Source organism: Cryptotermes secundus, unplaced genomic scaffold (genome assembly GCF_002891405.2).
Source record: "Cryptotermes secundus unplaced genomic scaffold, Csec_1.0 scaffold4623, whole genome shotgun sequence".
Classification (NCBI taxonomy): Eukaryota; Metazoa; Arthropoda; class Insecta; order Blattodea; family Kalotermitidae; genus Cryptotermes; species Cryptotermes secundus.
In genome coordinates this window covers 86,279-99,762 of record NW_019745217.1, presented here as the reverse complement: position 1 = coordinate 99,762, position 13,484 = coordinate 86,279, and the positions used below count along the sequence as shown (strand labels likewise).

At 38.5% G+C, this 13,484-nt stretch overlaps 1 protein-coding gene across 2 annotated transcripts in view; it reads left to right on the top strand.

The window, feature by feature from the left end:
- Positions 1-10,135, top strand: part of LOC111875104 (40S ribosomal protein S18) — a 15,894-nt gene extending 5,759 nt beyond the window's left edge. For both annotated transcript variants that reach the window (XM_023871168.2, XM_033755719.1), the window contains 3 exons: positions 4,840-4,941; positions 5,643-5,734; positions 9,994-10,135. In XM_023871168.2, coding sequence (XP_023726936.1) covers positions 4,840-4,941; positions 5,643-5,734; positions 9,994-10,069 — 270 coding nt within the window. In that variant the 3' untranslated portion in view covers positions 10,070-10,135. The remainder of the gene's footprint in view (positions 1-4,839; positions 4,942-5,642; positions 5,735-9,993) is intronic.
- The last annotated feature ends 3,349 nt before the right edge of the window (positions 10,136-13,484 follow it).

Here is a 13,484-nt window from a genome sequence, read left to right as displayed (position 1 = left end):
TGAGCCAGCGCTGTGTTTAGACTAATGCTTCAAGGCGTCACCTGCTTACATAGCCGAGATACCGGGTGCTCATATTATAAGGCAAGGTTATAAAACCATCTTTTAAGATCATTTTAGTGAAAGTTTCATCCTTCAAAGCGTACCATTCACTGCTCAAATACTAAACAACCTGCTTCCATTGAAGATATAAAGGGGGTTCATATTATAAGGTAAGGTTATAAAACCACCTTTTAAGATCATTTTAGTGAAAGTTTCATGTTCCTATCTCATAGAATTTAAGAACAATGATGAATAAATAATTTTCGAGCAAAATTTAAATGGCCGGCTGAATATATTACCGCAGGAGCCGCGGCCGCGGAATTTAAATGACCACGTCAAAGGGTTAAATACGGTACTCCTGACAACAGGCCAGTGAAAAATCTAACAATCTACAGCAAATCCATCAATTATTATGGGCGTTATAACATAGGTGTGCAGCTGGACGAAACATACACGTCGAACCCCCCCAGACGATTTAAATACCTGACGAAACATACACGTCAAACCACGCTGAACGGTTAATTAGTTGTTATTCCAATTTAATCCTCCATTTTGATGATCAGACAATGTATGTGGTTTTAACTACATTTAATACTAGGATAACTATTAACAGATCGTATGTTTTACTTTATGGTATCAGTGTCAAAATAATATCAGCATAGACTGAAATGTGATGTGTGATCAGTCTGAGTTTATCCAGATTTCCATGAACTTTATTTTTAATGTATTCTAAAGCAACATTAAATATTAATGACAATTTTATTTCAGACTATATAAGATTGGAAGTTCTTACAGCAGTTAGTGTTAAGTTTACAGCCTAGAATGTGACACTGTATATATAGTTTAGTATGTAGATAGCAACATTTCACAGGAACTTGTCATTCTCATGGTGGAAATGGAGGATTGAGGTCCCACTGAAATATTGGTATCAGTCTGCCACACTTTCTTCACACTGTTTTCAATAAGATGTTGGACAGATGTCTACACCCTGTGTTTGATGTGAACATTTTAATTAACCTGCCTCATTTATACAGGCACTCCTCGATTTACGCAACATTTACAGTCCAAAAATGAGTTGCATAGCATGAGATCACATCGTTAAACTTAATTTCCCATCAGAATCGATGCAAGACTCTGAGATCTACAAAAAAAATCAGAATAGCGTTTCTGATACTTAAATTTGTTTTGTGCAGTACAGTTGATCCTTTTTGTTTTAATATTAACACAATTTCAGTATGAGTAAATTGTGTTTATAATTATTTACTTTTGAAATACTATGCTAGACATTACTAAGAAATTGGATTGCATAGTGTCCTTGAAACATGCACAGAAAACCTGAAAATATAGGTGAATAGACCAGTCGTTCTGTCACACACATGCTGACACTCAGTTCTCTGCACTCTTACTTATGCATTGTTAACTAGTATGTAGATGGCAGAAACATTTGGTATTAATAACGAGGAAATAATAAAAGTTAACATTCATGGATCTCGCAGTAGCTGCCTTGCTAAATGTGTGGTGGGTGATTGACTGATGAGTCATTGGGTTTTGTAGGGTTGTGGTTGAAACCAGCAATAAAGAAGGGGTTGAGAATTAAGTGTTCATGTCCACGCCATAGCTCAAGTGGTTAGTTGCTGGCTTCCCACTGCGGCAGCCCAGGTTCGATCATGGGTCTGGTCAAGTGGGATTTGTGGTGGACAAAGTGGCGCTGGGGCAGGTTTTCTCTGAGTACTTTGGTTTCCCCTCCCAATCTTCATTCCACCAATTGCTCCACAATCGCCCTTACCTATTATCTGGGGCTGGTACAATAGGCCAGAAGTGGCTGCAGTACGAGGGACTTACCCCCACCCCACTAGCATTAAAAAAAAACATTCATGTCCATTGGAGTTGATGGTAAAATTTCACGGGGGTATATGGTGGATCAGATGGCTATGATTCCTTTAAATGGTTGACTTAGTTGCTTCCCAGCCTCTGATTTTGTTGTGTGGCTTGTGCTTCCCCTTTGGATTGACCCTTTATTAATCCTACACTTTGAATGAAGTGTAGGACCTTATTAAAGGGCCCCCATACTGCTGTGTGTGTCTGTATCTGGTAGCCTGTGTCACAGTAGTTCCATTCGTCCTTCTGTGATGGAGAGTTTATAATCTGTAGGCAACATTTCAGTAGTACAGTCTGTTATGTAATTTGACACTTTGTAGACTGCTCATGTCAAGCCGGGTCCAGACTTGTTGCGTATCTCCATTGCGTATTGACTGATGCAACGCGGCAGAATTTCTCCTTCCAAGAAGGCAACGTAGAAATGACGAGCTGAATCTCAGCTTTCAGCCAGATTTCAATCAGCAATGACTACACCTAACCTGACGGTAGCAGCGGCCGCGTACATCTATCTTCACTATGCTATAAGGGAAAGAAGAAAGAAATCATGATGTTTGTGGATATCACCGATCTGTGCCAGTAGGAAAGTATACAGTGTGTCCAATCTTTTGGCAGACCTAAATTTTCAGTCAGTCTGTTCAGTTCCTTTCCTATCTCCTCCCATGTGTCCTGCTTTTTTGTTTTATTGTAATGTTCTGGGTTTTGGGGATTCCAAATCACGTCCCTCTTCTTATATTCATCAGTTAAATATATAGTGCTCTCCTTACTCCACTCCATTCAGAGTATAAACAAAGAATCAAAAATAGAAGAACGCACACCGGTGATGACTAAACTCCAGCTGTCTTTTGTGCGGAGCCGATAAGCAAAGCGCGATGCAACCACGTGCACGTCCAGACTGGAACCACTGCAACGCGTGTCGTCCCTTTGATGCGATGGGAAAAGACTGCCAAGTGAACGAACAGCCCGTTGCATATCACCATTTTGCAATGGAAGGATGATACGGGGTACCATCCACACTGATCTGATACGGGGATACACAACAAGTCTGGGCCCGGCTTTATAAGGACATTATATCAATTCAGTTTTATAGCTGCTAAACTCACACTTACAAGAATCTCCATTTTCAGAGTTTAAGAGTCAACTAAGCTAGAAACCAGCATGAAGCAGGCTGTAAGTGCAACATGTGGCTTGATCAAATGTGGGATTATAATATTTAATTTCTTTCACATGGTTGTAGTAAGATCATGAAATTAATTCATAAAGTTACTTCTTCTATGGATATGTGTTTTCTAATGCAGCGTCATCTTGTATTAGGAATCATCTTAAATTTTGGTACACTTTAATACCCTGTGAAAAAGTGGCTGGTATTATAAGCTGTTACATGAAAAATTTGTCTGCTAGAAGAATTCTTGTTCTCATCCTGATTCCAAAATTTTTTCCCAAATTCTTGTCTTAGAAAAAGTTATTCTTGCAAATGCTTACCATTTAACAAAGCTCAGTGAATACACAGGGTAATTAAAAAAGAATGAACCGATTTTATTACGCAATATTTTATTAAAGGAAAGTAATACAAACCTCCAGCCAAGTCACAAGTATTCTACTCACAATCAACTTATTTCCTGTCGTACAAGTGTTCAGTGTGGCCACCACCTGCAGCATGGGCAACATCAATGCGATAAGAGAATTCCTCCCAGGCGCGTATCAGCATATCACGATGCACTGAGTTAATCGCTGTTGTTGTTCGATGTTTAAGGTCATCGAGGTTGGTGGGTAGCGGTGGAACATAAACATGATCTTTTACATATCCCCACAAGAAGAAATCACACACAGTGAGGTCGTGGGATCTTGCAGGCCAAGCACAAAGAGCGAGGTCTTGGACCCCCTTCCGACGAATCCATCGCTGGAGCACTTTTTCATTTAAAAAAACTTGCACTATCAGCTGCCAATGGGGCGGTGCTCCATCTTGTTGAAAAATGAAGTAATGCGAATCTGCTTGCAATGAGTGAAGAGCCAGTTTTGGAGCATATGGAGATAGGTTTGTCCTGTAACGGTGTTTCCTTCAAAGAAAAGGGGACCATAAACTTTGTCCTGAGACACAGCACAGAAGACGTTCACCTTAGGGGAATCTCTTTTGTGCTCATCTGTTTCATGTGGGTGCTCTGTTCCCCAAATACGCATATTGTGACGACTGACTGTGCCGCTCAGGTGAAAAGTCGCTTCATCACTAAAAATTAAATGTGAAATGAAGGTTTCGTCTTCCATCATCTCCAGCATCGAATCGCAAAATTCCATCCACTTCCGTTTGTCGTCATTGGTAGGTGCCTGAACGAGCTGCAGTCTGTATGTTTTCAAATGTAGACGTACCGTTAGCACACACCAGACAGTGGATTGAGGGATCGCAAGCTCACGGCTAGCTTGATTTTTTTACTTCTGCGGGCTCCTCTCAAAGGCAGCATGGATTCTCGCCACTTGTTCCTCTGAGACTCGTCGTCCTGGACTTTTTCCTTTACACAGACATCTACTCTCTTTAAACTGTTGAAACCACCATCGAATGTTCTTAGGACAGGGTGGATTAATGCCGAATCGCCTTCGAAGAGCATGCTGCACAGTGACAACCAAATTTTTTTCGGGAACTCGAGAACGCAGAACGCCTTTTGCTGAGAACTCACCATTCCGAGGGTAAACGAAAAATTGAACGTTGCTGGAAAAATGACGCGACTTCAGCGCCCCTGTGGCAGCCATTCACAACTTAGATAACTCATTCCTTGAAGATGCTTGAGGACTGAAGCAGTGCATCATGAAATCGGTTCATTCTTTTTTAATAACCCTGTATTACTGTTGTATTCTTACTTGAGGTGCATATATTACAATTTTTTAGCCTGTTTTTTGTTCTGTTGTTCCAGCACATTTGTTTTCTGTTTACAGGTTGAAAAAATCGTAACTATTATGTCAAATCCTCGTCAGTACAAGATTCCTGACTGGTTCCTTAACAGACAGAAGGACATTGTGGATGGAAAATACTCTCAGGTATTTAATATTTGTTGTATTATCAAGCAGCCAGGGCTTAAGCTGACCACCCACCTCTATTCAGTGGCAAGGTCAAGAATGGCAAGAACTATATTCCCACTTACCCATATGCCTTCATGGTGTGGTGCATAATTAATCCCTGACTGGAAAGGGCATTTTATGAGCTCAGAAGTGAGATATATGTGGATTTTATCTGTGTAACTGCAGTTATTTCTAAGCAGTATTTGTGCCTGTAGCAGATAGTTCTGTGTTTTGGTTATCAGTGCAAGGGATCATGATTATGTTAATGATTACAAGTTCTGTGTGAACAAATTTCACATGTAAAACTTCTGTGTGGTGAAGGCATGAAACTCTAATGTTGTGTTTCAAATTCAGCCTTTGGTGAGTTGGGTCTCTTTGAACATTCATGCCTTCTCTGGAAGGTATGCACATTAAACGGCTCATGTACTGCTCACTGTGCGTGCAGCTGGTAGCCTGTGCTATAGTAATTGCATTCAGGTTCAGCATCTTCTATCCCTGATAGAAGGTTTGTAATTTGTATGCTATATTGTGATGATACAACATATCATTCCTGTCGTGTGCAGTGCTTGGAGAATTTGTAGCAAACATGTTCTTATTTAGAATAATTATGCATGTTAACTATATGTCTCTGCTTCAGCTGGCATATTTATATTGTACATGTGGTTTCTTTTTATTCACAGCTCACATCCAGTTACTTGGACAGTAAATTGCGTGAAGATCTTGAGAGACTGAAGAAGATTCGTGCTCACCGTGGTATGCGACATTATTGGGGGTGAGTCACCGAACGTCGCAGAATTTGAGAGTAGTAGTAGCTATATTTGTAAAGCCCATATACGATTTTAAATTATATGCTATTTCAGTGTCCATATCTTGGTAATGTACTCATAAAGTAAGTAAAGTAAAGGTATCCCTGTAACAGGCCGTGGAGGCCCATAGAGTTGTGAGATGTTGAGGTTCCCACATTTTCTAGACAATCGGCTCATAGATGGCGATAAGGTTGTCAGTCTTGCACACCGACCACGCTTTACCCCCCAGAATATTCCAAGAATATTCCTGGTACTCATTTCTGTTAGAGGCTGGGTCAACCCCAGGGCCATAGTGCAGCCAGAAGGATTAGGTCAATAAAAGAAAATCCATTGACCTCATTTGGACTTGAACCCACAACCTTCTGGCTTGTAGCATAGTTCCTCAACCAACTCTGCTAGGTAATGTACTTGTAACAAAGGAATTTAATGCTAGATCCTGTATCCATTGGTATTGACACCTCAAGGCTTGAGAGATATAGAAGTCTGAAGAGGTACCATAGGTTAAATACAGCAGAAATTTATACCCCTCAGATTAAAAACTGCACATATACTTTTCACCTTTAGGAAAGGAATTTCCATTGAAAATGCAACCTTTAAGTTAACAGTCAGTGTGTTGAAATCTATTAATAAAAAATGCATGTTGGAATATTCTGTGACTTGGCAAAGGCTTTTGAGCGTGTAAATCATGAAATTTTATTAACTAAATTAAATTTTTTTTTGGCATTCAAGGAACAATGTTAAGTTGGTTCAGATCCTACCTAACAGAAGAGAAAAGATTGAAATAAAATCATCAAATTCAATCCAAAGTACCTACTCAAACTGGGGAATAATAAAACATGGAGTTCCACAGGGGTCAATTTTGGGGCCTTTGCTTTTCATAATTTATATTAAGGACCTCATCAGTACCTATAATATTTGCAGACGACACTAGTGTTATAATTTCTGGTAAAAATTTAGATGATTTCTGCATGTTATCAAGCAAGGTTCTTTCTCAAATAAGTAAATGGTTTTCTGCAAACAATCTGTCCCTGAACCTAGAAAAAACAAATGTAATAAAATTTATAACAGAAGCTCACCACAATATCCATTAAACATAGGATATAATGATAAATATATAGAAGAGGGAGTAAACACAAAATTCTTTGGCTTGCAAATTGATAGTAGTTTAAACTGGAAAAACCATATCAATCAGTTGATTCCAAAGTTGAGTACAACATGTTATGCAGTTAGATTCATGTTACATATTAGTAACATTAACACTCAAATCAATCTGTTTTGCTTATTTGCACTATTTAATGAAGTATGGAATAATTTTCTGGGGTAATTCATATGACAGTAAAAAGGTATATACATTGCAGAAGAATATTGTTAGAATCATGATGGGTGTCAAATCCCATAATTCCTGTAGAGGTCTAGTTAAGAGACTACAGATTTTAACTTTTCCTTGTGAATATATATATATATATATATATTCATTAATAAACTTCATTACAAATAACGAAGAACATTTTCAGTCAAATGCGGATGTACACGGTGTTAACACAATTTCACTTGTTATTTCACAACATGTTTCGGCACTATAGTGCCATCATCAGGAGCTCCATTTACGTTAATCTATTTCATTGCTTGCCATTATGTCATTGTAAAATTTAAAAATGTTCGTCACTTATAATAAATATTTATATACTAAAAACTTGTTAAGATTATTTATCTTATCTGCCCTAATTCTAACACCGCGCATAGTTCCACCACTATGGGAGTCGTTCCTCTTACTCTCAGTGTATATCGTGTCTCGTGTTGTGTGTTCCCTGTTTGGTTGCGGGAACACACAACGCGAGACACAATATACACTGTGAGTAAGAGGAACGACTCCCATAGTGATGGAACTATGCGCGGTGTTAGAATTAGGGCAGATAAGATAAATAATCTTAACAAGTTTTTAGTATATAAATATTTATTATAATTGACAAACATTTTTAAATACTTTTTAAATTTTACAATGACATAATGGCAAGCAATGAAATAGATTAGCGTAAATGGAGCTCCTGATGATGGCACTATAGTGCCGAAACATGTTGTGAAATAACAAGTGAAATTGAGTGCCCTAAAAGACGGACGCTGCATACATATCATGGACGAAAATCAGTGCAACAGGACGCTAAAATACAACATTGTGTTAACACAAGACACAAACACTGTCTTCATAAACCAATTGCTAACCTCTCATGCTTTCAGAAAAGTGCATATTATGCTGGGATCAATATTTTTAATAACCTGCCATCTGATCTCAAAGGTCTTATGAATGAAAAGTCACTATTTAAAATAGCACTGAAACAATACTTAAATACACATTCATTCTACTCTGTTGATGAATACTATAACTGACCGCTTCACTGAGATTCCAAGCCCCACACATTGGTCATCAGTTTTTCTTATAACCATTCCCCCTCCCATTCTTGTGTCAATCTCTTTTTCTGTCGACTTTGAATGTCCACTTACATTAACTGTCGTCACTGGTTGCTGGCTGCTGGGCTGGCTTTACCCTGATCCACTTCATCATACTTACACACCCCCGATCTTTAGGATAATAGGTTTAGTTTGGGTGCCAGTAAACTGATGCTGTCAGTTTACAGTGTATGAAAGAGTTGAAGGATTGATAAGGGGGTACTGTGGTGGATAGCTAGTTCTTCTGTAGAGCTAAGATACTGTTCTCAAGGTCGTTTGGCAGGGTCTCACTTAGAAAGGGGAGTGGGAAACTCCTGTGATAACACACACACACACACACACACACACACACACACACACACACACACTGTTCCACAAGACACTTTATTCCTGCTAGGTTGATGATGACTGCCTTGGAAACACTTGGTTACCCTTGCTTATTAAGTTGGGTATCACACTGATTTTTGTCCGAATACTGAACTGTTCACTGGGTTTCAAATATAATTCCGATATTATAAATTCCACTTAACTTGTACTTCAATTTACTGTTTCAATCACACTTTATGACACACAGCTTATACTTTTGAACACTTTAAGCATAGTACGTCCACAAATTTTACATAATTTATTACAAATTTGGGAGGGATGCAGATTTTGCGTCCAAATGGTTCTTGAGCCGGAAAACAACTAACTTAGCAGAATGACTTCTCAAAACTCGGAGTCCCGACTGTTTTCTCTTGGTCCACAAGTCAACTCCCTAAATTTCAAGGATTGGTCACTTTTGAAAAATAGGAGTACACTTAATTAACTATTCCTCCAATCTGTTTAAGGATTACAGGGGATTTAGACTCTTAAGGCTGAACGTAATTTTTGACAGTAACTTGATAAATGCTAAGCTTGGCTTGGGTCTAAGGAAACCACCTCCCTTTAAGTTAGGATGTTCAAAACTGTCATATATCATGTTCTCAAAGGATTCTGAGAAGCAAAATTTCTTGTAAATTTCTAAGAAGAAATCTGTGGGTGTCCTTCCTGTTTCACTTTGCATCTGTGATAACCAGTCGTTTTTCCTCTTTTTTTCATTTGAGAGTCAGGCTAAGCCTCCTTCCTGAGAGCAAGAAATAGCCTATGTACCTCTTGTCCGTTTACTGTATGTACAAGTAAACCTAACCGAACGTGGTAATTAATATGGATCAATACAGGATACTAAATTAAATCAAGCTGAGGCTGGCAGCTCGGTTACAGTACCTGTTGTCTAGAAAATAACTTATCACTGTGTATTCTTGGTTTCTCTTGTGTGATAACTCGATTGGGTCTGTACATATGTTTTTATTTATATGACATATTCCACATCCTACAGTCATTTTGACTAACTTTGGATCCATGGAATGCAATGTAAAAAAATGGAAGATGCATGTGGGTCATTACAACAACATGATCTATAAAGTTTCAAATACATGTTGTGCCTTGGAGCCAATAATTTGATGTGTAATGTGAATGTTGACTGAAGTGTTGTGTGTTTACTCTTTGTTTCTTTGGTACTTTGAGTAGCTCAGATCACGTAGTTGAGTCATAGGATGATAAAGCGTAATGAATTTGGCCTAATTTGCCTGGAGCAACTGAGCATCAGGATAGCTGGTCTCTGGGCCAGTATTTGAATCCTGGACCTCACAGATATGAAGCAGGTGTACTGAATGGTTGGCCACAACAAGTGCTGCTTGTAACTGTGTTACTGTTTCCATTTTGGATATTTATCTGCTATGACATTGTTGTTTACTTTCAGCTTGAGGGTTCGTGGCCAGCACACAAAGACAACAGGAAGGCGTGGAAGAACTGTTGGTGTGTCAAAGAAGAAATAAAGTTTTTGTATTCATCAGCTTACAGATTATGCTGTCATATTAAATAAATTATAAAAAAAAAGAGTATTTAGTGTGTTTATTTCTTTTACCTGTTTAATCACTGCACTAGACATATTCCAGGCAGATGAAGATACCAGTATGCTATTGCATGTAGACCACTGAAGTTTTTTTGCTGGCTGGAGAAATGGAGAGGTTGCAAGTTCTCTTGTGATGAGAGGTCAGGACATGTAGGTCATGTGGGAATGAAGAGAGATGTGTACAAAATTCCAGTAGGAATACATGAAGGAAAGAGGCCACTTGGAGTTTAGATCAGAGGATAATATTAAAATAAATCTTAAAAGAAATAAGATGGGTGGTTGTGGGCTGGATTCATTTGGCTGAGGATAGGGACCAGTGGTGGCTTCTAGTGAAATGTTAGTGAATCTTCAGGTTGCATAAAATGCTGGGAATTTGTTTGTTAGCCAAGCAACTATTAGCTTCTCAAGAAAGACTTCAATTTGTGGAGTTAATAGGTTCTGCTGATTACTTAGCAGTTGTACACAGTATGGCTTATGTTTCTCCTCCTGCACTCTGGAGAGTCATAACAAGAAAGTAGTGCTCCAAGCCCCAGATGGCAGTGCTTTGCTTGGTGCTGATCTGCTTGAAGTAATAACTTCATTTTTTTGTACATCTGCAGTTGTCAGCAAACTTGTCATATGGCCTGTATAAAGAACTTAATTATTCTATTTTTCTATTACAATGAAATATCAGTTTTATAAATTGTACTTTATTAATACATATTCTCTGACTTCAACCACATTTTGTATTTAAAATCTTCATGTTTGTGTGTTCTTTTGCACCTTCTATAAAGTGAATTGATTTTGGGAGAAGTCTTGTTTGAGTTCTCAAACCACACAGCAGGTTTTTAGTTGTGGAAACTGCATTGAAGACATTCCAGTAGGTTCGATTTTTGCCCATATTTGTTCCTTACATGAAATAAATTCAGTATTACATTATTTTAAAATATAAGATCTTCCATTTCGCTGAGGAATGAGGGATACAAAATTATGAAGACTACCAAAAATGACCCATATCTTTCAATCTTTGGTTTGTCCCATGTTGCTGTTCCTGTGTAAAAAATGTAAGTTATTTATGGAATTTAAGTGTGCAAGTAAAGATCAATTTCATGAACCGGGGAGCAAGCAGCTGTAGCGTATCTGAGGGAACTGCCCAGAGGGACAGGAAAATCACAAAGAATGTCTGAGGAACTGTCAGTGTTTAAGCCAATGTAGAAACTGGATACATCCCAAATACAAGTCAAAACTGTTACCACTTGGGCTGTTACTTGGATTGATACTGTTTTTATTTTATGTTTGTTGTACCAATAGCTGAATAATTTCAAATTCATTTCAGGCAGCAAGCAGTGCCACTTCTTGCTGGGTTTACTGTTTAATACTGAAGATGGTGCTGGTAAGTTCCTGCAAAACGTAGGACTTCAGCTGATTGCTCAGATTAGAAGATATTAACTCTTCATGCTCACCACTGTGAGAACATCAAATCTAACATAATATTTTAGGCACTGGTTATGGAAGTTAAATAAAATGTGTTCTGTAAATGTTTTATTGAAATTTTTCTGCACTTTACAAAATTGGTAACCACTTGTCATTTTCATTTGTGTTGTAGGACAATTAGATAGGAGATAATGGAAGGATGCTGAAAGATAATGCTGCCTGCTTACCATTTATGGACATAACAGTGAAGTGTCAAAAGGAAGGAACAAAAACAATGATTCATTTAAAAATCAGATCGGAAAATATCAAGGGAACCTCTTGTGAATCCTGTGTTACTGGTACGCTAATCGTTTATGGGTCATGACATGTTTATGCTTTCACTAGGCATTCTTGACAGATTACAGTGAAATTATTTGTTGTATGATATTTTAAGATTTCCTGCTGTTACGCAGTTTATTGAAAAGCAGTAAAAACAAATCATTAATGCCTTCTCTTTACTGTCTCTTAGAGATGATGTATCACAATATTCATATGAAAAACTTGCAATAAATCTTTTTAATGTAGTGGAAACATTTTTCCTGACAAGATCACCACACTATATAAATACTCATCTGTAAGAGGATTAACATTGAAGATTACCACAGACAGTTTTTGAAGAAGTGAATTTGAATGAACTTGCACAAATTTTGTAATCATGGTAATGAAATTTTGGCTCCCGTGAATAAGAATTTTCATTAATTTATGTGAGTGATTAAAAACTGCTCAAAGACACTGCACCATGATATTGTTTCGTTAGTGGGTGCAAATGGTAACGAGAAAAAAAGTAAATGCAGTGTTAACTCCTTTCATCAAAATTCCAAGTTTGCACAGTGAAAGGCGCTGATGACTGGCCACTTTGGAATGATCTTAACCCCTTGATGATTTAAATGATAGCACGAGTCCATGCAGTGTGCAATTTGAAGAGGGAGGGGGTTGTTGGTGGAATGCTGTGCAACAATGAATGGAATTTCTAAGCAAGATGATGTGACATGAACAGTAGACAGTGGATTCGTTAAGCATGTCTCCTACTTGTAATCATCGTGATTTAAAATAAATACCTCATAGTCACAACATCATTCTTGATGTGGTTCTTTATTAATATTTTACCTCAGTTAAATATCCCCTGCAATGCTTCCTATTATGAAATTAAATTTGAAAGGCCCAGAACAGGAGTAGAGTTATACTATGCTGGGTAGTTAATCATTTATTAACGATGAAATGGAAAGTATGTGAAAGGAAGCAATGATACCGACTCAGCAGGCACTGAGAAAAACTGCCAAATCTCAGTAAGGCTGATATTCAGGCTTAGCTTCAATGCAGGATGTCATAAATATGAAAGAGGAAGTAAGCTCATGAGCTAGTGGCCTCCGTAGTCTAGGGGTAACGTTCCCACCTCATGACTCAAGGTACGCGGGTTCAAAAACCCGGCGGAGGTCGTGGAATTTTTAAGGGCGGAAAAATTCAGGGAACAAGTCCTCCGGGAGGGACTTTAAGCCGTGGGTCCTGTGTCGTAGATTTACAGCACATAAAAGAACCACATGTCTCTAAGAGACCGCTGAGCAAAATTAGGCCCAACATTTCCCGCCCAAAGTAGTTTCCAATGCCTCCGGTATATGGGGAAGTATTAGGTACCACTGCCAGAGGAGGGACAACCTCTCTGACAGAAAGGGACTAAAGTATTAGATACCACTGCCAAGTAGAGGGTAGAAACCTTGCTGGCAGAAAGGGACTAGGAACCCCTGCCAGAGGAGGGACAACCTCTCTGACAGAAAGGGACTAAAGTATTAGATACCACTGCCAAGTAGAGGGTAGAAACCTTGCTGGCAGAAGGGGCTAATAGCGAGCACCAGTACCGGTAGTGGATGGAGACTGTAGAAATTAAAAAG